Here is a 26,316-nt window from a genome sequence, read left to right as displayed (position 1 = left end):
ATTATATAAAAATAAGTCGGGTTTTCCTTTCTGACGCTATAACTTCAGAACGCACGAACCGATTTCTACAGATTTGCATTCGTTGGAAACGTCTCGGGCTCTGAGGTTCAAAGAAAATTGAAAAGTAGGAAAACAGGCAAAATCATTGGTGGCGAAACACAGTTCGCCGGGTTTTCTGTTTTTTATATAAAATTATGTATGTATGGTTATATAAATAATTCTGGAAATGTAAGCCAGTATTAAAATGATAATAAAAGACTCTGAATTCTGAACGACCTCCCTTTTATCGTCAAAATTAATAAAAAACTGCTAATTCAAATGTAAGCAGATACGGTCCATATACAATGTAGGTATAGCTACCTTTACCTACATTGTAATATAACTTAGCGATACTACTATCGGTAAGTTATATTTTGTTATGAGGTTGTGGCACCGGTTTCTAAACTATCAGTGGGTAGACAAAGGCAGTACATATTATAGTTATTTTTTGGTTTTTAGATTAGGGTTTTTAGTTTTTGTAAGTTGGTTTATTTAATTTAGTATTAAATTTAATTTTTTGCTTTTTAGTTTAATAGGTATATGTAAATACTGAAGGTTTAACTCAAAAGGAATGAAAATTAGCCACATCTAATTATATTTAGACCTTATTAATTAAACCTCAATCTAAACTTAATGAGACTTACTTTCTATAAGCAAGTCTACCTAATAGCCTCAAAGGATACTATTCTAGATCAATATGTAAGCATATTTTTGAAAGAAATTTCTTTGAACTCTTAACTATTGAGGAGTTTCACCTTCCATATCATCAGCTCTTTGAAATGAAGTGGCATCATATCATCAAACATAAATGGTTAAATAGTTTTATAAAATTGTCACAACAAATATAGACAGCTTATAATCTGAGGGGTGCCCCCCCAATTTCCCTGGGATCTCATCATCATCGATCATGCTCACCAGAACCGAATAAAAAGGAATCACGCAAATCGGACCTAAAAGAATCACGAAAAAACTGTAAGTAATCGAAGTTCAAATCTACGAACTATCGTGATGATGACGTCGTTCAAGTACTTATAACTTACTTGACTTAATGTCCTATGTCCCCTAGTTGCGCCTCGGAGTCTACCTAGCGGGCTTATCGGGAGGAGAAACAGGGTGGTTTTTAGTCAGTAAGAGTCTGACACTCCCTCTCGCCTTGCCCTAGCGAGAGAAGCCATTGGATGATTTTCCCTCCTCAAAAAAGTCGCCTGGTTGGGGCAGAGGGTATCCATAGAAGTCCTCCATCGCGATCGGTCTTGAGCTTTCCGCTTCACCTCGCTCCACGTCATTCCGATGCCCGCCGCTTCTGCCAACACTGTGCGACGCCAGGTTTGACGGGGTCGACAACGCATCCTTTTCCCATGAGGACTCTAATCCAAGGCTTACTTGGGTATGTGATCGGGACCCCTTCGAAGTGTGTAGTCAATCCACCCCACTTTCGGCGTTTGATCTGGCGGTCGATCGGGTACTCGTGGCACTTCTCCAGTTGGTCTACGTTGAAGATACGGACTAGAAACTCCCAAAATGCGACGTAAGCAGCGGTTAACAAAAACTTCGATGATGAGATGTCCTTAGTGACCTTCCATGTCTTGCACCCATATAACAGCACGGATTTGACATTGAACCCGAAGATTTTCGTGATTGCCAAACGTGCCGCAGCTGCGCGTAGGTTGCTCGAGGTTTGGCAATCCTAGAAGAGATATCCTCTTCACAGCCACCAGTCTCAGTCACGACGTTCCCGAGGTAAGTGAATTTGTAGAGGCGTTCCACAGCGTCTGTGCCAATGCGTAATGGTGTGTTATTCACCCCAGATCTCATCTCTTTAGTCTTTCTGATGTTAATTTTTAGTCCTGTCTTTTCCGCTTCCTGCTGCAGGTCGCTTAGTTTCGCCTGCATATCGGCGTGGGTATGACTTAGCAGGCTTAGCCCAAGTCTTCCAAGACGATGGATAGTCTCCACTCTATCCCGCGGCGCCCATTAGCAGAGGTTCTGAGCAATATTCCGTCGAGAAAAACCAGGAATAGAAGCGACGACAGGATGCAGCCTTGGCGGACACCTGCATGTACCGCTATATCATCCAAAGTCAAAGTCAAAGTCAAAGCATTTATTTCAATTAATCCTAAATTAGGCACTTTTGAAACGTCAAATTGAATTGTCCGTCAGTCTGTCTGTCAGTGAAGCTAGGCGCTCGTTCCAAAGTGTTGCTTCGAATGGAGAAGAACGAGCAAGAAACTCCATCGTTACTCTTTTCAAAAAATGTTTTTTACAATATCTCTGATACATTATTTGATCATTTACCTATTGTATATATATGTAGGAACAATGTAACGACAATACGACGTCAAAACTATGGGACAATAAAACCAATTTGTAAAGAATATAAATTAAAAAAGCGGGTTGTTTCAAACATAGTGCCCACATATGTACACTTACAATTTTGAAATAATGCTTCTATACAAATAAAAAATAATCTTTAATTTAATTTTTCAAATAAAAAAATAATAAATAACTGCTTGATGCCACAGGATCCCTAGACTACATTGGAATAAATTACTACTATAATTTAACGTGTAACTAGTGATCGTATTAGAGCATTGTCTAGTGTGAGCGAGTGTCCAGTGGAGCCGGACCAACATGCTGCCACACATTTTTATCTTCAATATAATCTGACAGTTTATAATATGCCTGTTTACACAGTTCACGCTTTATACAAGATTTAAATTTTTTCTCGTTCAGATTCAGTATGGTGGTTGGTAGTTTATTGTAACACTTAACACAAAATCCCATGAAGGATTTCTGCACTTTGGACAATCGGAATTGCGGTATAGCTAACTTATTTTTACCTCTCGTATTAAAATTGTGTCTGTCGCTTCTTTTTTCAAACAATTGTTGATTTTTTCTCACGTACATAATATTTTCGTAAATGAATTGAGAAGGCACTGTAAGAATGTTTATAGTTTTAAATAGTTCTCTCAAAGATTCGCGACGGGGCAAGTTATATATTGCTCGAATAGCTCGCTTTTGCAAAATAAAAATTGATTCCAAGATGAAGCCGTGACTCTACAAGAATATTTCCTGTAGATGCTCTTCAGCAGACGGACTATTTTCGGCAGCACCCCCATATTCAGAAGACGCGACCAGATGCTAGACCACTTGGACGTGTCGAAGGCTTTTTCGAAGTCGACAAAGGTTAGATAGATCTCCCTCTGCCATTCTTATGCCTGTTACAGTGTGATACGGAGGGTGTTTAACTGATCGGTACACGAACGGTTCGGTCGGAATCCAGCTTGCTCCTTCCGAAGATGAGGGGTCAAGGCTTTTGACAACCTGTCCAAGATGATTTTACAGAAAACCTTAGCTGGAATTGACAGCAAAGTAATGCCTCTTCAATTGTCGCGTTGGCTAAGGTCTTCTTTTTTAGGTACAGTTATCAGGAGTTAGTCTCAGTCGTTCGGGAGCTATAAGAGGCGTCGGGACGGTGACGGCGGAGGATAGGTCGTCTTGCACCATTTCCGCAGTTCTGATAACTGCGATAATCAAATCCTGGCCTATCTTCAATGAATGGATGGAGGCTGATGTTGGTTCCGTGTCGATATCGAGAAGCCGAGATGCTGGGGAATAGGTGACTAGCGTGTCAGGTGTTGATGTAGCCGAAGAACGGAAAACTTCTTCAAAGTGCTGTCGCAAGCGTTGCAGCTGCCCCCCTTATGTCACAATGAGCTGACCATCAGCGGTTTCTTCCTCTTTAACTTGCTAACGCCTGCCAATGTTTTTGTTGTTTCTTCATATAGCTCCTTGAGCTGGTAGCTGGTATTAGCAGCATGTTGAGCACGATCAGCAACACCGTCTGACGCCTATCTTTGCGGGTGGGGGGTAAGCAAGTTAAGGTTTGGTGGGAATCGCTGTTAGTGAGATCAGCATTGCCTATAAAATGCCAAGATGCATTTTGCTGCACTCGTACTCGCTCTCTTCACGTCCTCGCCGTCCTTCCTGCTGCAACTGCGCCGCCGCGCGACCGCTACCTCGAGTTGCAGCTGAGCTAACAGAATCGACTCACAAGGCAGTAAACCCGAAACAAAACCGAACACATCCGCAGGCTCTGAAGCAGCAGCCCCGCTAGCGGATTAAGGTACAGTAGGCTAATCACCTGCTTGCCCTAAATTATTGATTAAAGAAACTGACACAGAGATAAACCGGACCGATTATTTACCGACGACCTTTGGCATGAAAACACGGACACGAATAGCTTATTGGAATGTAGGTATGTATGCTCTGCGATGACAGCCGACTAGACCAAGTAGAAGCAGTTATGCTTAGTTACAAACAGCATATACTCGGACTAAGCGAGATGAGGAGTAATAATTTCGGAAAGTTGAGAACATCCAGTGGACCTTAGTGTATTCGGGTAAGGAAAACGAGGAAGATGTTCGCGAACATGGAGTTCGATCCTTTCAAATGCAGCTAGGGACAGACTGGAAACCAATCTCGGACCGGATCATGTACGTCCGTTTCTATTCAAGACTCCGAAAAATTTATACTGTCCAGTGTTACACTCCAACTATTGCATCATCTGAGGATACCAAAGACGATTTCTACAGTGCCCTCAATGCCACCATTAGAGGAATCAAGAGACAAGATATCGTCATTGTCATGGGGTCCCTAAATGCAAAGGTTGGATGCGATAATACGAACCGCGCGCGGCATATGCCCATTTGGACTCGGAGTATGATGACTCGGAGTATACAGACTCAATGAACAGTTCTCCATTCTCATTATGAGAATGGAGAACGGTTCATTCAGTCAGTTCCTCCTCCGTGCAAAACTCAATTTGAGTTTTGCCAAAACCACGATTTAACTATCGGAGGTACTCTATTTATTCATGGCGTTCACCACAAATACACGTGGAATTCACCCGATGGAATCACAAGGAACCAGATAGACCATTTTGCCATTAGTTCCAAATGGCGTCCCTCATTGCTCAGCGTGCGGAACTGTAGGAGAGCCGACATTGATAGCGACCACCACCTAATGGTTGCTGACGTCCGGCTTTTAAGGTTGCTGCCGCTCGCACAGCTGAAGGACTTGGCAAAATTGGAAGAAGGTTTAAATTGCAGAGCTCGGTAACGCGTAACACTTACCAATTGGAATTGCGCAACCGTTTCACCGCACTTAGTACAAATACGGACTCGATAATTCAATCACCCTCAGTTTTCGTTAAAACATAAACTAAATTGATTACGCGAATTTTGCTTACCGACGTATGTTTCCGATAAATTAATATTGAATTATTGAAATTAAAACGGATTTTATTTGTGATTGTCGTTTCTGTACATCGATGAGATGCCCAGAGTGTGTGTAAACTATTCTGATAACTTTTGTTACATTTGCAGTCAACTTACTATTCCACATTAACCACTTGTATGTCGGTATATAAGACACAATAGAAAACACATTGTGTCTCGCGTAGATCTGCGTTCCGACAGACAACGGGTTTAAAGCAATTGATAATATTTTTATCGCAAAAAATTAAGTATTTTTCTTAAATACTGAGATGACAGAAATGCTCATGATGACAATATTGACAACTAGAGCTGGCGATCTAGTATCTTATCTTCTTCCCGCAAACCAAAAAGGGTGATACTTATTTTAAATCGGAATATACAGGGTGACTTTGAATTCGACGTATTCCTCTCGGGAGGTGATAATACAACTAATTTCCTACAAAATTAGCCCTGAGGTCCTTGGGCGGAAAGTGGCTAGTTTCTGAGATATTCAACATTTTTGGTTTTGGTAAAAAAATCCCAAATTGATTACAAAAACATCAATAAATAAAAAAATACTAGTTGGATTTTAGTTAATTTAGTTTTAATCAGTTGCCAATACATCAGTTATCATTTATAAATACTAATAATGGCAGAAATATCATTCGTTTTAAAATAGCAAGTAATTTCCTATGAAATTTTGTTTTGTTTCACTAATTTGGTCAATAGATAACTGGATTTATTTCGAAAAAAATATATGACACTAAGCGTACAAACTATTAGAAAAACTTCCTTGGTTTATTAGCTACCCAGAAATGTAAAATTATCTACAAAATTCCCAAAAACAAATGAATTAATTGATGATAAGTTGAGTGTAAAGACAAAAGCGCCATTTCAAAAACATCTTAATTTGCAAAATTTTGTTCAAAATGATCTTCCCTACAACGAATACATGCCCGAACACACTTCCTTATCTCAATGACGTTCAATCTTGGGCTGAATATGCGTTTTATTTTGTCACTATGTTTTGGAGAAGAATTTCGATGCTCGGCCAATTCCCTCTGCATAAACAAGGGACTTCATGTAAAAATCAACCAGCGTTAGATTTTGGACACCGCGCTTGCCATGTAGTTGGACCCCCGTGCCAATATAACGCCTGGGAACCAAGGAATTCAACCATTGCCCCACAGTAGTTCGATAGTGCGCTGGATAAATTATCACAATATCCATTATTAGGCACAAAAATACCAACAAAATCCGAAAAAAGTAAACCATCGTTAGCGCAGCGCGGTTTTAATTCCAATGTTTGCTATCCTAAATAATTATTTGATTGGACCCTACTTTTCATCCAACAATTTAAATGGTGAGAGTTATGAAAAAAATTTAAGGAATGTGCAAGGGTCATTGTTTTAAATTTGAATTTAGAAACAACATGAATTAACTTATTCTACTTATTGAATTAATTTATTAATTTGATTGACGAATTTATTCCACATGACGATTGTCAAGTGCATTATCGAACTACTGTGCGGCAATGGTCGAAAACATTGATTTTTAGGCATTGGATTAGTAGGGCGGTCCAACTACATGGCATGCACATTGACCAGAACCTACCGCCGGTTGATTTTTACATGAAGTCCCTTGTTTATACAAAAGGAATTGGCCGTGTATCGTAATTCTTCTCTGAAACATATTTGAAGATAATTACGAAATAAGACGCATATTCAGTTCAAGAGTGACCATCATAGAGATAAGGAAGTGTGTTCGAGCATGTATTCGTCGTAGGGAAGATCATTTTGAACAAAATTTTGTAAATTAAGATGTTTTTGAAATTGCGCTTTTCTCTTTACACTCTACTTATCATCAATTAATTCATTTGTTTTTGGGAATTTTGTAGATAATTTTACATTTCTGGGTAGCTAATAAACCAAGGAAGTTTTTCTAATAGTTTGTACGCTTAGTGTCATATATTTTTTTCGAAATAAATCCAGTTATCTATTGACCAAATTAGTGAAACAAAACAAAATTTCATAGGAAATTACTTGCTATTTTAAAACGAATGATATTTCTGCCATTATTAGTATTTATAAATGATAACTGATGTATTGGCAACTGATTAAAACTAAATTAACTAAAATCCAACTAGTATTTTTTTATTTATTGATGTTTTTGTAATCAATTTGGGATTTTTTTACCAAAACCAAAAATGTTGAATATCTCAGAAACTAGCCACTTTCCGCCCAAGGACCTCAGGGCTAATTTTGTAGGAAATTAGTTGTATTATCACCTCCCGAGAGGAATACGTCGAATTCAAAGTCACCCTGTATAATTGATATACATAATATTGGTATATACGAATTATTTACTACTTCAGATTACTCATAACACTAATACCTATATAACATGTAAAATGAAATATATGTAAAATCTGGCATGAATAAATTTTCAAATATAGTGGTAGGTTTTTGAAAATAATTTCTACCACACTGGTTTTATATAATGGCAATACGATAATGTCATTCTGCTACAATGGGCATTGTTCATAATTTATAAAATATCGTAATTGAAAAACCATTTCGAGGAATAGACTTACCAATCATTATGGACTAATTAATAATTTAAAATATTTATTATTTATTGATATTTCGTTAAAATACGGTTGACCTTGCTTGTCCTTCAAAACGCGTTATAATTAGGACGTATACATTAGTATCGTTGTCTCATGTTTCAAATCAAGCCTACAACTGTCAAATATAAATGTCATGTCAGTTTGTTTCGGTTTTGTTTACAAAAAATACAAAGTTTCAAATTCTAAGTTTCTTCTGCATAAAGTGAAAATGGAATACAGAAAGTGCTTTGTTCCAAGTTGCAGCAGTAATTGTAAAAATAGTCCAAACAAAATCTTCGTTCGCAATAGGGAAGACTTACGATAGAAGTGGTGTCGAGAAGCTGGTGCGAAATGTTACAAAGTTTATACTATGTATTGTCGCGATGATCATTTTAATGTAAGTATCACAGAAGTAATATACTCCTATGATTTTGTTAGTCCCATTATTGTCCATATCATATGTTAAATTACGTTTTATCACGAGTTTTATTGTTTACAGCCTATATTAAGGTTATTATTATTGACAGTTCTATTCAGACAGCTAATTGACAGTTGTACTTTTTTAATGCAACCACACTATGGCACAGATACTATCGTTATGTGCCTATGATGACGACACCCATATCAAAAAGTGGAAAATCTTAAAAAAATATTTTTGAAGTGGTCCTGATCCTTTTATCAAAATATTCAAATTAATTTCTTTAAATGGTCTATATTATCAAAAAAATCAATAAAAACACAAGGTATTTTTTTTGAACAATGCCCATTCCATTACAAGGCCATTGACTGATCAATGATCAACCATTGTGAATTAACAGATTACGAACTTTCAGCAAAATGACAATGGGATTGTGTGGGAATGACTAAATTTTTGAAAATAGCTGAATTGAGGCACTGCTCTGTTGATGAACACGCAAGTTTGACACTCGCCAGTTGACAAACAAGTCGTTTCTGTTCAGTTCTTATACTTTTTGGTAGTTTATTATAAATTTTTGGAGCCATTGCAAAAATACTGTTTTTATAAAATGTAGTATTAGATCTTATCACATGTAACTGATCGCAACGACGCTGACTGGTTACTTGGTCAAATTTATTTAAATTATTTTATACAAACATGCTTGTTGCGTAAATGTATAGTGGGGGCATTGTTTTAATTTTTAAAAAACATGTAGCAACTGTCGGTAGATCTTATTAAATCAACAATGTATTAAAGTTATTTAATTTAAAAAGGATTAATGCTGTCTTGGTTAATATCGCTTCGAATATTTGCCATTATTTTTGTGTGTATTTGAGATATCTCCATAAGAGGTAGACATTACCGTCGCGGAGTTTTCTGTACAGCTTTCCAATGTGTAAAAATACTGCAGGCTGCATTTGCAATGTATGCGGGAAAAAAATATAATTAACGACATCACAGTAGACACTTTAAAAATAACAGTATTTCTACTACCCCCACCGCAACAACCTCATAACAAAATATAACGTACCGATACTACCTATACCTACATTGTATAATAATATGTATCTGCTTAGGTTTTAATATAATTTTGTTTAGTACTTGCGGCACCGACTTCTAAACTAGCAGTGGGTAGACACAGGCAGTACAATGATAGCTATTTTTTGGATTTTGTTTAAGGTTTTTAGTTTTTGGAAATCGGTTTTTTTAAACGTAGTTTTATTTTTTTTTGTACTACTTAATGATTAAGGAAAATTTAAAGATTATTAAAAACACAATGTACATATAAATTGTTATTATATCAATATTACATTTATTTTACATTTTACATAAAATATATTGACTTGGCCATCGCATGAAATCACAAGTATAGCTACTTCTTGTATTATATTGTTCAGTCTATTTCATGATTACGATGATATATTGTATGATTACGTGAGACGTTACAAGTCGATCTATTTAATTTAAAACGTAAAATAAATGTAATATTGGTATGATAACAATTTACATAATAACCTTAGACGGAAGATCCCTTGACTGATGTGCGAGAATTGTGCTTTTCTATAGAATATTTTTGTACTGTAATTAATGATGAATACTAGGTGACTACAAATATATCGTATCACTGCAAATTAAAACTAACGTAAACTAAAATATAAATAAAATTTAAAACGTAGGGCAAGTGACCCGGTTGTGGCCATCGACCCCTTTATGGCCATTTGGGCCTTCAAATATTTATAACTAAGGCATGGACAAATAAATTTATCTGTGATGTACAGAATTTAAAAAATTTAATATTGGAGACACTGATACCGTTGGCAGCTTTGATGTGTCAAACTTCACTTCGATGCAACAAGTCATTCTTTTTAGTTGAGGGTGAAATTGTTAAGATCTTAACAAAAAGGCTAAGGCGAGCGGGTGAGGATTTGGTTTTTATTTTTTAAATCTTTGCTTATTGTTTGGATGTTTATGTTAATACTACATGAAGAATATATTGTCTAAGTGGAACTAAAGTTATTTTGTCGCCATATGTTTCTGAAGTGAGGTTATTAGAAGGTGGCCACTAATGGAGGCACAATTATGAATTTCTCCATCTTTGGCCACATGGCTGACCAAAACTGGTGTACATAGACACCCCACTTCTAGTCATTTATCGTAATTTATTTATTATTTTTCCTTGGTTTTACATCTCAACAAATACATATTTTTCATTTTCAGAGATGCAATAAATTGCCTTCACACAAAGGGGAGGTCAGTTTACTTTGCAGCTTTTACCAACGTCATATAAATGTTGATCTCTTTTTTTGTAAGTTAAATTCAAGTGAAGTAATAATATTTCATATTTTCCAACCTAAATTAAAACCAATGTTTGTAAAATGTCAAATTTAATTAATAAATTTTGATTACTTTTATTGTATTTTTGATGGCCAGAACTGGCACACGACCGTGGCCAGAAATGGCACGAATCTGGCCAAAAATGGCACAAACTCCCTTTATTTTTTCTTTTTTATACAGTTATTTTTCTATTGGACGTTCTTTAAAAAAAGGGTTTTCTTAGGCAAGGTCAATACATGTTAAATGACTTTTTACAAGAAATATGTTCGTGATAACTAAAACTATAAGTTAAGAAAGCCTCAAAGTCGACAAAATTCTTAAAGTGGCCAAAACCGGGTCACTTACGATACATAGGTAAGTATAATTTCAGTAAAACATCTTATTTAACTGAATCACATTAAAATGTCGGATGGTATAAATTGCACGAGAGGTCGACACAACCGCCACACAGTTTCAGTGTCACCCGGAGATTGGGAACGGGGCAACCACTTGTTGATTCTCACTGAATATACCCACTTCCATAGCCCATACATACAAGCTCTTCAAAATACAACCTTAATCCTCTCACCAGAGAGTACATATTCCATTACGGCTGGTTCTTAGTCGTAGTATCCAGCTAGTTAAGTGCTTTGGCTTTGAATCAACGGCGTAGCTTTTGTTGGTTGTTAAAGCATTGGTAATACGTAGTTTTATTTTTTCTTTTGTACATTTTATAAAATGTTGGGATTGCACTAATTATATTGAGTATTTCTGTATCAATTTACTGCACATTACTGGTTGCTGCGTCTGCATCATGAGTTCAGTTATATGATCGATGATCGTACTTAATCATGGGTACGTTTAATAAAACTAGATGAATTATAAAAAAGTAGTGGATACATAATAATGTACTTACATCATAATGAGCCCGTTTGTATCTGAAGTCATAGATGACGCTGGAGCTCTGGACCACGGTAAGTAGTTCAGAGTGTGTGCCTGTCTTCACAGAGAGAAATCCAAGGATCTTCCCAGTCATTTTTAGGTTGGTCTTCTTAATGACCAGTTTAGCGTGGGCCAATTGCCCAATTTGCTAAAATACAGAAATTTATAAATTAATTCGTACTGACAAGTTCACTTATTATATATGGGCCAGAGTACACGGAGGGGCGGGTCAATCTTTTAACAAAAGCAATAAATATAAAAAGTTGTTATAGAGTTGATTTGCCCTCTTTGTCTATTGGCTGTGGCACTGTCACTTGCGGTCACATTGAACGGCCCACCCCGCCGTGTGCTTGATAATAGAATCGAGAAAGGATATTAGTAAGCTGCAGGTCGCTTCAAGCTAGCGAGTAAAATTATTATTCAATAATCTTAATGTGATACTTTTGGAAATAAAAAAGGTAATTTAAAAAACTAAAATACCCGACTGCGTTTCTTTATAATATGATAATGAAAAAACCTTAAAACAAGCCATTCTAAATATGAAGACTAAGGCAGTTGTCCCACCAACGACGAGAAAACGACTAACTATCGGCTATTTTCACGCTCAAGAAACGTACAATAGATATACTTTCCGTGTAAACAAAAGAGATGCATATACAAACAGTTGATCGCTGACTGTTCACACTGCCGGCGAGCACTCGCTTCACTAGTTTGTCGCTGAGCAACAAGAGCTATGAAAGATAACACTCGCTCGGCGACACTCGCCAAGCGATTAGAACTTACGCCAGACAACAACCAATGGTCATTTTTCTACAGTGCGCACCGTACTGATGTGAGTAATCGCCCGCCTCATTCGCACTCTCGCACACTCGCTTATAGCTGAGCTACACAAATATCGGAACTATGCACTCGCTCCACGCGTCTCGCTAACTCGTTTCTAGTTCTAGCTCTACTCGGTACTCGTTAATCGTTGCCGGTGGGACAACTGCCTTAGTGAGGGGGCACATACGGCTGGCTTTCTAGAATGGGTCCCGACTGCTTCAATTTTACCATAACTCTCTTGTTTTAGGGATTTTTCATTTTCATATTATTATAAAGAAACGCAGTCGGGTTTTTTAGTTTTTTAAATTACCTTTTTTATGTTATTTTCTTTTAGTTTTATTATTTTTATATTTTGATATATCTAGTGTCACTCTCACAGTAAATACGAATCAAACGACCCCTATCAAGCTGAAATCCATCGAGTCGTTCAGGCTAGAGAGTGAGCAATAATTGTTTGGCACGCTCTGCAGCCTAAACGGCATAATAAAAAATCCGCCATTTTATTTTTTATTGTTTTGATATATCCAGTGTCACTCTCACAGTAAATACGAATCTAACGACGACCTCTCCTTCCAAAATCCATCAATCCGTTTAGGCTGCAGAGCGTGTCAAACAATTTATACATACATACATACTCTCGAAAAACATAACCCTCCTTCTGGCGCAGTCGGGTAAAAAGTGTTAGATATTTATTGAACTTAAATAGAAAGAAATAGAAAAGATGGGCAGCAATGTATGGGCGATGCACCTACATTCGCCACAGATTACATTACTGCTGTTTTGAAGCGATCACAGAGATTATAATCAAATCCTACCAAATATTCGAATCATACCTATTATCAGGAAGTTTATAATTAAATATATTGTACTTATCGACCCGGCTTGATCTACTGTGAAGTGTAAGTACCTATGCACCTATGCACTTATTATTATGACTTTATTAAAAGCTAACTAGAAATAGTTATACTTACACTGAAGCTGGTGTGGTTAAATATTACCGACCCAATTCGCCATTCCATCCTCAAATCTCTGATCGGGTATATATTTATGAATTCTAGATCCAGTATCACCAACATTCCTTCAGGCATAGCTATGGAGCTAGGCACTGATTTTACGCAAACGTTTCTCATAAATGGTAGCTTATCTAAAACACAACAAATCATTAGTTGTTTATAATTATCAAAGATAAAACAGTAAAATATAAAAATTAATGACATTGAAAACGAAATGATTTGGAACGTGTATCTTGCAAGAAATAAAAAACCAAATGAGACGTAATATTAAAATGAACGCTTACCATTATGTAATTGACTGGTGATTGGAATGATGGTAGCTAAATATAGCAATGGCACCCATCCTTCTTACCTTTCGAGGATCGTTAATTCCACATTATAATCTCAATTTAGTAATGGTTGTATCTTTCTGCAGTTACTAAGCATCTGTTTCACTACCTCTTCACATGTACTTGACTTGATGAACGCATGTGTCAGATATTACGTTCTAAATTCAAGTTACATCAGGTACGTAGTATATTATATGAAGGTCTTCCAAGAAGGGCGTTCCGAACTTTATTATTCCTCATCATATTATTTATAATCTCTCATCATTTCATTAGTTAGAGAATGTTGATCCAACACATGAATGAAGATTCGTTTGTTGATATCGTGATTTTGTTAATGACGGTAAGAAGTCTCCATTATGGGATTTATTAATTCACTTTCATTCATTTAGAATGTGTACGAAACCATGTTATTCTTTTGTGAACGATGCAATTATTAATATAAACGGACTAAGGTTTGCATTAACGTAAAACGAACTTTACATTACAATAACACGCCACTCAGAAAAGTAGTATATTATTGTAAAATTCTAAGTTGGGTTTTATTGTAAAGTTCTAAGTTGCATATTAATGTAAAGTTCTAAGTTGCATGTTATTGTAAAGTTCTAAGTTGCATGTTATTGTAAGGTTCTAAGTTGCATATTAATATAAAGTTCTAAGTTGGGTTTTATTGTAAAGTTCTAAGTTGGGTTTTATTGTAAAGTTCTAAGTTGCATATTAATGTAAAGTTCTAAGTTGCATATTAATGTAAAGTTCTAAGTTGCATATTAATGTAAAGTTCTAAGTTGCATATTAATGTAAAGTTCTAAGTTGCATATTAATGTAAAGTTTTAAGTTCTAAGTTGCATATTAATGTAAAGTTCTAAGTTGCATGTTATTGTAAGGTTCTAAGTTGCAAGTTATTGTAAAGTTCTAAGTTGCATATTAATATAAAGTTCTAAGTTGGGTTTTATTGTAAAGTTCTAAGTTGCATATTATTGTAAAGTTCTAAGTTGCATATTAACGTAAAGTTCTAAGTTGCATATTTATGTTCTAAGTTGCATATTTAAAGTTCTAAGTTGCATATTAATGTAAAGTTCTAAGTTGCATATTTATGTAAAGTTCTAAGTTGCATATTAACGTAAAGTTCTAAGTTGCATATTTATGTAAAGTTCTAAGTTGCATGTTATTGTAAAGTTCTAAGTTGCATATTATTGTAAAGTTTTAAGTTGATAATTGATAAATGATGATAATATATATTTATTTCTGTAAATAGGTTATAAAATAACACTTTTACACGTCAATATTTCAAATAGCTAGATGAGGCCGGCATTTCCTATCCGACTACTCTGAGAAGAAATGCTGAAACAAACTCAGAGGTCATAGTCTCTTTTAAAGTCCAGACAATGAAATAGAGGATAATGTGAGAGAACCGTGCAAGTTGGTTCTGTAGTGGTCTTTAGAGGAAAGAACCACAACAGTATGAGCGGACCTGTTCAGATGGCAGTACGCATTTGTCAGTTACAATCAGTTCAGCTAACGGCTGTTGCTGAATGATCCGGCGAACAATATCAACCAAAAGAACATTAGGGTAGGTCTCATAAATGCTCACACTGTCAGAATATAATTAATTAAAAGTGAAATGACTAAGCAAACTCTCACACGGTCCTCAAACTAACAATTTTAAAAATAATATGTTAAAAAAAATTTCGAATGATATTAATGTATATCATGTCAAATTGTATTAAAATGTAACTTGTGTTACAAACATGTCAACATGACCTGTGTGGACATTATCGCGGCTCACTCCCAAGCCTGACTATCATCTAAGTAGTCTTTAATTTTATAAAAAGACAGTTTTTCTTTAATAACATTTTTAATAACATTTTTAAATTTATTATACAGTTTTTCTTTAATAACATTTTTAAATTTATTCAGGCTCAAACTTTGAATATCGCGGGGAATTTTTTTGTAAAAGCGTATGCATTGACATCTGAACGAACCACTTATTTTCTTAAGTCTAGTAGTGGGAACTATATATTTGTTTTTACTTCTAGTGTTTATATTATGTATATCACAATACTTTTTGAATAAATTAATGTTTTTGTGAGCATACACTACATTTTCATAAATGTATTGAGAGGGAACAGTCAATATATCAATTTCTTAAAATAGTTCCCTAAGAGAGTGCCTCGGACTAAGTTGCATATTATTGTAAAGTTCTAACGGCTTTCACGAGGTTCTCGGTATGGGGGATGACGACATTGATTACTTATCATCGTGCGGCGCGCTTGTCGGTCTACCACCACTATATCAGGTTTATTGGCTACAATAGTCCTGTCAGTGATGATAGACCGATTCCAGTACAACGTGATATGACCGTTTTCAAGAACTGGGTCAGGCATATTACAGCTTGGGTGCGGTGGCGCGTCGCGAAACTCTACTGCTGCGCCAGATTAGTGCGTGGCGGGATGAGCTCCAGCGCGATCTCATGGCGCAATGGAAGCAACGACTGTCGCAACAGAGGGCTGCGCTCGCTGTTATAACAGTGATAAGTCCCCTTTTTGAAGAGTGGCTAGAGAGGCGTCACGGCGTCCTCACCTACCGCCTGACGCAGGTGCTTAACACGGAAGTATCATTTTTTTTTTTTAAGTGTTCCGCGGCTGTGACTTCTCGCGTCCGGTACTGGTTCAGACCATGGTGCGGAGCAAGGGGGACAAGCCCGCCACAACCTCCCATACCGCTGCAACTCCTGTAAGCCAGGATCTACAGTAGATACAAACATGAAAACACCGGAACACTGAAGTCCGGCGCGTCCCAGGGAAATGAATGACTGTCTTGGATCCCGCAACGAAACAAATCAGAAGATGTTATTAGAGGAGAAGAAAAGAAAACGATAGTTTCCACTTCCCTCGGTGAATTTAATGCAGGAGACAGGATGACTTAAGCCTTAAGGCACAAAAGAGACTGCACAACTGGGAGAAGCCCAGTCGCCAAGCACCACGGAAATTTTACTTAAAACTAAAATATTAAATGCTAATACTAAATGGGTCCTATGCGTGAGCTGTTATACTTGCTTCCAATAATAGGTATGGCAAAAAACAAGCAAGGAAAATGGAGCAAGGGGGAGTGGGATGCCGTCTCCTCCTTCTGCGGAGCAGTCATGCTACCTCAAGAGGAGGCGGAGCGCGTGAGGAAATGATCCTCCTCAAGCCCCAGCCGCCGCAGAAGGCACTCCGCGCACCGGGACGCGACGCGTAAGGGTAGCTCGCCGCCCGACCAGAACCAGAACCGTGCGTGTGTCGCGTCGCGTTCCGTGCGCGCCTCAATGAGTCAGACTACCATAGATGGGGCCCGGTAGGGCTGATGCCCGACCCGAAGCTGCGGACAACGTAAAGGGTTACCGGAGCTCCGGTTCAATGCAGGAGAAGGAACGGGGTGGTTTTCCGTCAGTAAAAGTCTGACACTCCCTTCCGTCTCACCCAAAGCAGGAGAAGTCATTGGATGATTTTCCACCCACAAAAAAAATTGCACATACTCGTACTTGTAGAATAGAACCTCAAACTCAACAAGTCGATAGTGCAAAGCAAGTTGCTGATGGATAATCTTGGCCACCTGATTAAGTCTATGCAAATACTCACTACTAGCCAAACGACCACACTAGGACTATGGCATGGCCGACATATGTCAACAGTCCCATCCTTAATTGATATTTCCGGTAGTTATTCGTAATGACAACATAGTCCATAATTGCACGGACAAATCCTTCAGTTTCTCCAAGGAGCCTCCATACCCTTGTTTACTTTCAGAAAATATTCCCTGAGGTTGCACACCTCACGGTTATGAAGGATCTTAGCATTTAATAAGCCTCGACCCCCACACTTCCGCGGGATGTACAACCTCATGATCGTTGAACGAGGATGATGCATATGATTTGCAGTCAGCAGTGTTCGGACTCGCCTATCCAGGGTGTCTAGTTCAGTCTGAGTCCACTTGAGTATGCCAAAAGAATACATTAGAACCGGCATGACCAAACCGTTATAGGCTCGCACCTTGTTTCCGCCTGATAATGAACTTTTCAGTACCTTATTCAGGCGGCCAAAGAAGCCCTCCCGTAACGATTGCTTCATGTCCGGTCCAATGATGCCTAATCCTTCTGACATACCCAGGTACTTGTAAGTATTTTATGCGGAAAGCGCTCTTAGTTTTGTCAAATATGAGAATTCTAGACGCTTATATTCCACATTCCCTCCTCGTTTTACATTTGTCTACTCCAAACTCCATTTTAATGGAACTACTACATTTTTCACTTCCTGCCTGACTCGTTGGTCGAGTGGTCGCAAGTGTGACTGCCGGACAAGGGGTCTCGGATTCGATTCCCGGGTCGGGCAAAGTATTACTGGGCATTTTTTGGGTTTTTCGAAAATTTCTCAGTAGTAGCACGGAGTCTGAAATTGTGTCCAGTATATGGCTCACCCCCTATTACATGGGACTTATAACATAAATGGTGAAAAGTGGGTGTACATTGTATAGCGGCCTTAAGTGTCGTAATGAGCACCTCTGCTTACCCCTTCGGGGTTAAAGGCGTGACGTTGCTGTAGCTAAATTTTTCAGTTATTTTAAAAAATTAACCATACCTAATGGTAAGTTTATACTCTTTCATTTTATATCATTTTCATTCATGTCCGATCGGGTGGTCGGATTAGGCCCAATGACATTTGTAACACTTATAAAGGCCGTTAAGCGAATCTAACGTTAGCGCTGTAATTATCCATTATCAAGATTTACTTAGATATGATATAAAACTTTAAATGTAATAATGAAATTATAAATTTTACTTATAAGCAGTGATAGGAATAGGTAGTGCCAATTTAAAAAAAAACAATACTAATGGCTCAAACAACATAATTTTTATAGTCTTAAGGAATAATTAGATTATAAGTTTTAGTTTTTTAATTTGTATTTTGTATTAACTTAGATACAAACTCACATTTCTGTGATCATTTTAAATATTTGCATGCTTATAAATTGAGCAAAACATGTGAATCCCATTTAAATTGTAAGATCTTTGCACAGGTACCATGTTTTGGAGCAAATAAATATATTTCTATTTCTATTTCTATTTCAATAAATTCGTCTTGTTTACCTAAAGTTTGCGAATAGACATAACACAACACAGTCGTTACAAGTATCAACTTTCTGAACATTTTCTTGTTGGAGAACATTTTGTAAATGACTTGTTGATCTTGAAACTATGAGACCCAGTCTTTGTTTTAAGAGCCGTACATGTTTCGAAGTTAATGTTTGCTTTTGAGCAGTTCAAGTGTATAATTTTATTATAACTTTCTTGAGACATGCTAAATTAATTATCATGTTACCGGCTTATTCACGTAACTGTTTGACGAGGAACTCGACTAATTTCAAGCCATGCTAGAGGCTCATATTTATATTGAGCAGCATTCCGCGACACACGACGCGGCGATTGTCGCACTGTGAGTAAGCGGATTACATAATAGTTAATTCAAATGTAGGTATATAAGTAATTGAAATCAAAACTAACGATTGTTTTTAAAAAGAATAAAAAGGTCATTTTAACATGTGAAATGTATAAACTACACACTACTAACTTATTTCAAATAATATAATTATTTAATGTCGACACCAGCAATTTATACTGCGCTAACTCAAAAAGCGTACTTTACAGTAGAGGCGTTTAAAGGGAAAAACGTGATAACTTTTACATTAATTAAGATACTTTTTTGAAATTTGGTACGCTTAATATTTAATTTATTCATTGTAATATCTCATATTTATATTTTCTTAATTATTTCTATTTTTTGATTTAGCGCAAGTTAGCCGTATATAAACGTAATTCATCAAAAAAAAATTACATCTTATACACGTCTAACTTATGTTAGCGTAGTGTAGTACGGGAGGTCGTAGTGCATCATCAATCATCTGATGCATATTTCAATATTTTATAAAGAACATGTACTTCCTCACAAAAAGAATAGTCAACGTACCATTAATAAACCAATTAATACGTTAACACATAAGTATTTACTATGTAAAAGTCGCTAAGTCGTTCATTTTACAAACGAACAAGTTGACACACGAACGCACTAAACTACGCTAACTATGAGTTAGTGCAGTGTTGCACGGACTTTGACCAAAGTAATCCGCGCGCACACTCCGCTAATAATAGTTGGCGTAATATAAATCGAGTGATTTCAAAAAGTACCTTTACTTAGCGTTTTATAAGATTTGTAACTTTCTTATTTTTGCATATTTCTTCTCAATTTTTTTATGACGTATGTAAACACACATTTTAAGCAACTTGGCATAAACAAAGTTTTTTCCAAATTTCGAGTTAGCGTAGTATAAATTGCTGGTGTCGATGTATTTAAGTTTTGTCCGGGCAGATGTCCGGGGATGTTTGATTTTTTCTGTTCTTCACAATTTAGGCTAACAAGCACTTCCTTTCGCTTATAAGTATAAAAAACGTTGATCAAATTTTCTTCGATTTCTACACCTAGTTACTGATTAATTTTTGACTAAGTTGTATAAAACTAAAATGCTACTACTCAATGGATATCTGTTCTTGAAATCTAAACAATAATAATATGACAGAATGTCGTGGTGGCTCGAAAGTTTTAGACGTCCGCTTCTCATAGTACGGTAGGTGGCGCTATATTTCAGTAAGTAATTTCATACCGCAGTAAATATCTAGTATATAAGTGATCTAAGCGTCAGCCACCCAAGTAGCGGTGGAGCTTAAGGTGATAGCAGGTGAAAGTTGTTAAAAAAATGTACCTACGAGTATTTTCATACCGTGCCAAAATTTAAGGGATGATTCGTGAGATAAAGTTTAACTAAAAAAGGATGGTCAGCAGTTTTGGATTGTACGTCAGCCACGTATGGAAAGTATATTAAACTAGTTCATGTATAAAGTTATTTCATACTGTATGAGCTTATTGTACAGGGGATTTTTATACTTTTAAAATAAATAAAAAAAAAAATGGTTATCTATATTTATAACGGAGGTAAGACGTCAGTCAAAGTCATAAACAAGCTGCGCGCTCAGTACATCTAAGCGTTGCATAGTCATTTCAACAAATGAACTGACTCTCTTTACTTCCATAAACATTTAACTGACGATGACTTTATTGTTATTAACTATAGAATTAGTTAATATTTTAATTTCACATCAATTTAACACAAATTATACTACTTTATGGTTTACGATACCAGGGCGGGTCAGTAAGTCCGTGACTTTTTTTATTTCTTGTTATTTAATTAAAAGAGCAACACTGCTCCTGTCAACAGGCATCTATCAGTTGACTTCTGGCAAAATTCGAAGAAGCTGCGGCTTTAGGTTTGTCTTTGAGAGCCATTGATTAAGCAGACTACCGCGTAATTTAAAGAAAATGGAAAGAAGTGATTTTCGTGTGCTCATTAAGCATTATGTTTTGAGAAAAAAAACCATCACGCAAACCAAGGCTAAGCTTGATAAATGTTATGGGGACTCTGGACCATCAATTTCAATGGTAAAAAAGTGGTTCACAGTATTTCGTTGTGGCACGGAAGATGCTGAACGTTCTGGACGCCCAATTGACGTCTCTACATCCGAAATCATTGAAAAAAATCCACTATATGGTGTTGGCCGATCGGAGATTGAAAGTGAGAGAGATTGTGGAAGCCATAGGCATCTCATATGGATCAGTGGTTACAATTTTAAATGATCACTTGGGTATGAGAAAGCATTCCGCAAAATGGGTGCCGCGATTGCTCACAATCGACCACAAACGCAAACGTGTGACAACTTCGCAAGCGAGTTTGGCGTTGTTCAACCGAAATATGGACGAGTTTTTGCATCGTTTCATAACCATAAATGAAACATGGATCCTCTACAACACACCACCACCCAAAAAGTGAGTTTCTCGGGGTGAATCGGCCCCAAAGAAGGTCAAGGTGGGTTTGTCAGCCAATAAAGTCATGGCGACCGTTTTTTGGGATGCACGCGGCATTATCCATGTGCACTACCTTCAAAAGGGTAAAACAATAAATGGTGAATATTTTTCCAACTTATTGGGTCAATTTAATGTGAGTTTTAAATAAAACGACCGCATTTGACCAAGAAGAAAGTTCTTTTTCACAGGACAATGCAAGGATGCACACTTGTGCAGTTTCCATGTCGAAAATTCAAGAATTGGTGTACGAATTGCTACCTCATCCACCCTATTCTCCGGATTTAACCCCAAGTGACTATTTCCTTTTCCCAAACTTAAAGAAGTGGCTTGGTGGAAAGAGATTTCAGTCCAAAGATGAAATCATTTCACAAAGTAATGCTCATTTTGATGACTTCGAGAAATCATATATTTGGAAGGGTTAAAAAAATAGGAGAATCTTTGGACAAAGTGTGTGGATCTCAAAGGAGAGTATGTTGAAAAATTTAATTAAAAAATATCCCTAATCCTGTATTTTATTCAAAAAGTCACGGTCTTATTGACCCACCCTCGTAACACAGTTTTAACTAGCGGTGTTAGTCTGGCCATAAAATAATACTGTTACACTTAAAAATTAAAAAATATTACATTTGAATTTCGAATCTGTCATTTTTATACGATTGTTAATTGTGTTTTCTCATTTTGGCGCCAATACATTGTACAATATTTTGCGATATTAAAATGGAGTGGGGTGATAAAGAGAACCGAATCGCTGTGATTGCATTACACAAAGTAGGTATAAAGCCCAATGCAATTTTGAAAACTCTCCATACACTTGGTATTAGTAAAATGTTTGTGTATCGGGCTATTAATGGGTACAATGAAACTTTCTCTGTTTGTGACAGAAAAAGATCTGGCCGTCCACGTAGTGTTCGTACGAAAAAGTCAAAAATAAATATAATAATAAAAATAAAAATAAAATAAAATACATTTATTTCAAGCAACTTTAGCTCATAAGTTAAGTACACACGTCAAAGCAGTAAGGTAAAGAATTCGAAGAAATCCTGTCCGAAAGCAAAAGATTTTATCTCGGGAAATGAAAATAGCACCTAGAACCACGTCGCGTATTTTAAAAGATGACTTAGGACTTGCAGCCTATAAGAGACACACTGGTCATTTCTTAACTCATAATTTAGAGACTAGATGTGTATTAAAATCGAAACAACTACTGAAGCGGTACGCAAAGGGAGGTCACAGAAATATTTTGTTTAGGGATGAGATTTTTTTTTACAATTGAGCAACATTTTAACAAACAAAATGACCGTATTTATGCTCAAAGCTCTAAGGAAGCTTGCCAATTAGTCGACAGAGTGCAACGTGGACATTATCCGACTTCCGTGATGGTTTGGTGGGGTGTTAGCTATGAAGGAGTGACTGAGCCATATTTTTGTGAAAAAGTGTATCAAGATACAATTCTTGAGAAGGTAGTTAAGCCTCTTAACATCACCATGTTCAATAACCAAGTATGGTCCTTCCAGCAAGACTCGGCGCCGGGTCATAAAGCTCGGTCCATGCAGTCTTGGTTGGAAGGGAGCGTTTCGGACTTCATCAGAGCTGAAGACTGGACATCGTCTAGTCCCGATTTTAATCCACTGGATTATGATTTATGGTCAGTTGTAGTGAGTACAGCTTGCTCTAAACGCCATGGTAATTTGGAGTCCCTAAAACAGTCTATACGATTGGCAGTGAAGATTTTTCCCATGGAAAGAGTGCGTGCTTCTACTGGCCTCAACGAATAAGCTTTTTATATTTTTAATTGTTGTATGTTTATGTATTAAACTAACACACTGTCAAAGCAATAAATGTTATTTGCAGTTAAAATCATTTTTTTTTATTACAATATTTATGGCAAGACTAAAACATATAAACTACCTATCGTAATTACATTATTAATTATAACAAGCACAATAAAAAAAAATAGAAAGAAAATTCACAAATGTTTGTATTATAAAAATATGTAGGTATTCATTGAACATTGGTTTTTAAGTTAAAACATTTAAATAATATCTTTTAAATATACCGTAATACAATAAGTACAGTGGTAATTCCTCTGTTTTCCCATTTAAACAGCCTTGAACGAATAACAACGGCGTGGTACCTGACACTATTATTATTATTTTTGTGTATTTGCCCTTTTACAAGCTTTAGGCTGGTATTCACTGGCCAAAGCTAAGTGAATGCAGGGTGTGGTGTGTAATTACGTATTTGTGGCGTCTTCTTCCAAATACATAAACTTTCGGACTATCCAGCATGTGTTCAATATTGTTACTTTTTGTAGTGAAAAGTAAATGTTGTTATTATTTAATTTTTTTTTATGTTAAATTGGCCGACGTTTGGCCGCTATCTCGCCTGATGGTAAGTGATGATGCGGCCTACGATTATCTTTTAAATCAAAGAGTTTGAGGCTATGGTGCCAGTATGTTGGTATAACACCTGTAGTGGAGACAAAAATAGTAACAATATAAACTTTTTCTCTATACACTTATTTTCTCTCCTATTGTTTTTTTTGTAAATTATGGGTATTTGGAACTGCAATATCTATTAAGTATGTAATATTATTGATTTTATCTCGGGGGGTTATATCTGGTCTATTGTATTGAATCGTTCTGTCTGTTAGTATTGCGCGATCGTAGTATAATCTGTGTGTGGTATTCTCTAATACGCTTTGTGGTGTATACTTATAATAAGAAGTGTTTGTGTCGAGAATGAGTTTATGTTTGATTGCTAGGTTTTGAAGGATGGTGTTTGCTAGTTGATTGTGAGTGTAGTCTGTTTGTGTGAGTGTTGTACATGCTCCTGTGATGTGTTGTATGGTCTCAGGCTGAGTATAGTATACGGCATCTGCTATGGCTTTCACTCCGATTCGGTATTGTTGTTTGGGACCAAAATTTATTTATATTCTCTGCGCATCTCATATATAAAAAAAATCACATATTTTGGAAAATATACGTAGACAACATTATCAGAAACGCATTATCATCCACACTTAATGTGGCTTTGGATGACCGAGCTTGGTAACAAGCTACTCTTCCCATTCGCATGGGGGGGCTCGGCGTCCGCAACATTTCAAGTTACAAGCTTACCAGCATTTTCTCACCTGACTAATTAACCTCTGAATTAGTCAGGAAAATTCTTTCTCCGTCACTGGCTAGTTTTGAGGTGCCGTGTTTGACTGATGCAGTGGAAGCTTGGAAAATGGCCTGTCCACTTACTGATTTACCTGTTCACCCTTCTTCTCAGACACAATGGGACGTGCCGCTGTGCAGTATTATTCGTGAATCATTAATCAACTCTTCTTCTAATACTGCCAGAGCTCACTCGGTTATTGGTCTTTCATGCCGTAGAAGTGCAGGCCACATAAGTCGTCATGCCAGCATCAACGACATTATTCGCCTCAGCCGGCGTACCAGCCGTATTAGAACCTAATGGTTTGGTACGTGATGATGGCAAGAGACCAGATGGTATGTGGTTGCTGCCTTGGAAGATGGGTAGGCCGTTGGTGTGGGACGCTACGTGTGTAGACACTCTTGCGCCATCTCATCTTCTAAGTACCGCTGCATGCGCTAGTGCGGCTGCTTCCGTGGCAGAGGACCTCAAGCGGCGTAAATATTATAACCTAGTTGGCAACTACTGTTTTGAGCCGTTTTGGGTCAAAACGTTTGGGCCATGGGGTCCTGGGGCACATTCTGTATTTCAAGAGATTGCACGTAAGCTATTCGATTCTACGCGTGACCAGAAGGCTGGCTATTTCTTCGGTCAGAAGATAAGCATTGCCATTCAACGTGGCAATGCGGTCAGTCTTCTGGGAACGTTCCCCAGTGACAGCGACGCAAACGAGTTCTTCGACGCCGAAAGGAAATATTATTTTTTCTTTATTTTAGTTTTTATTATTTTTTAGGTGTTTTAAGTTGTAAATAATGTGTAATCATAATAATCTGCGTCGAATAACTTTATACATAAACTAGTTTAATGTACTTTCCATATGTGGCTGACGTACAATCCAAAACAGCTGACTATAATTTTTTTAGTTTAACATTATATCAAAAATCATCCCTTAAATTTTGGAACAGTATGAAAATTCTCGTAGCTCTACATTTTCTTAACAACTTTTACCTGCTATCATCTTTAGCTCCATCGCGGGTGCGACAGCTGACGTTAAATTTGGCGATTAAAAAGAACTTAATTCGGTATGAAATTCCTCAAAAAAATGTAGCGCGACCTCCCGTACTATCATGCATGAGGGTGCGAGTTGGCAATGTACTAACGGTAAAGTACCTATGTGACTTTTTCAGAGTTCTATGTACTTTCTAAAATTATTAAGACACCACCGACAAACTGTGAAGGAAAACACCGTGAGGAAAACTGGGATTATAATGGCTAAGTTTGAAATCGCTAACCCGCAATGAGCAAGCGTGGTGATTGACACAAAAACCTTCTCCATGCGAGAAGAGGCATTTGGTCAGCAGTGGCCACATATTGGCTGTTGAAGTGAAAAATGCCACTTTGAAATAGAAACGAGCCGCATTCCTTTTTTAACTAGTAAAGAACTCAAA

The 26,316-nt window shown here is 36.9% G+C and overlaps 1 protein-coding gene and 1 long non-coding RNA gene across 2 annotated transcripts in view; one reads left to right on the top strand and one right to left on the bottom strand.

The window, feature by feature from the left end:
• The window catches only part of LOC118264081 (uncharacterized), a 40,028-nt gene extending 25,303 nt beyond the window's left edge, over window positions 1–14,725 (bottom strand). Inside the window, exons 1-2 of the mRNA XM_035576437.2 lie at window positions 13,411–14,725; window positions 11,592–11,765 (exon numbers count right to left, since the gene is read on the bottom strand). Coding sequence (XP_035432330.2) covers window positions 11,592–11,765; window positions 13,411–13,656 — 420 coding nt within the window. The 5' untranslated portion in view covers window positions 13,657–14,725. The remainder of the gene's footprint in view (window positions 1–11,591; window positions 11,766–13,410) is intronic.
• Window positions 14,726–18,833: 4,108 nt separating this feature from the next.
• LOC126912340 (uncharacterized) overlaps window positions 18,834–26,316 on the top strand; it is a 125,954-nt gene continuing 118,471 nt past the window's right edge. Inside the window, exon 1 of the long non-coding RNA XR_007706972.1 lies at window positions 18,834–19,693. This is a non-coding gene — a long non-coding RNA (uncharacterized LOC126912340). The remainder of the gene's footprint in view (window positions 19,694–26,316) is intronic.

The sequence above is a fragment of the Spodoptera frugiperda genome, chromosome 25, assembly GCF_023101765.2.
Source record: "Spodoptera frugiperda isolate SF20-4 chromosome 25, AGI-APGP_CSIRO_Sfru_2.0, whole genome shotgun sequence".
Taxonomy (NCBI): Eukaryota; Metazoa; Arthropoda; class Insecta; order Lepidoptera; family Noctuidae; genus Spodoptera; species Spodoptera frugiperda.
Note: the sequence above shows the minus strand (reverse complement) of the source record. Positions and strands in the feature narration are given on the sequence as shown.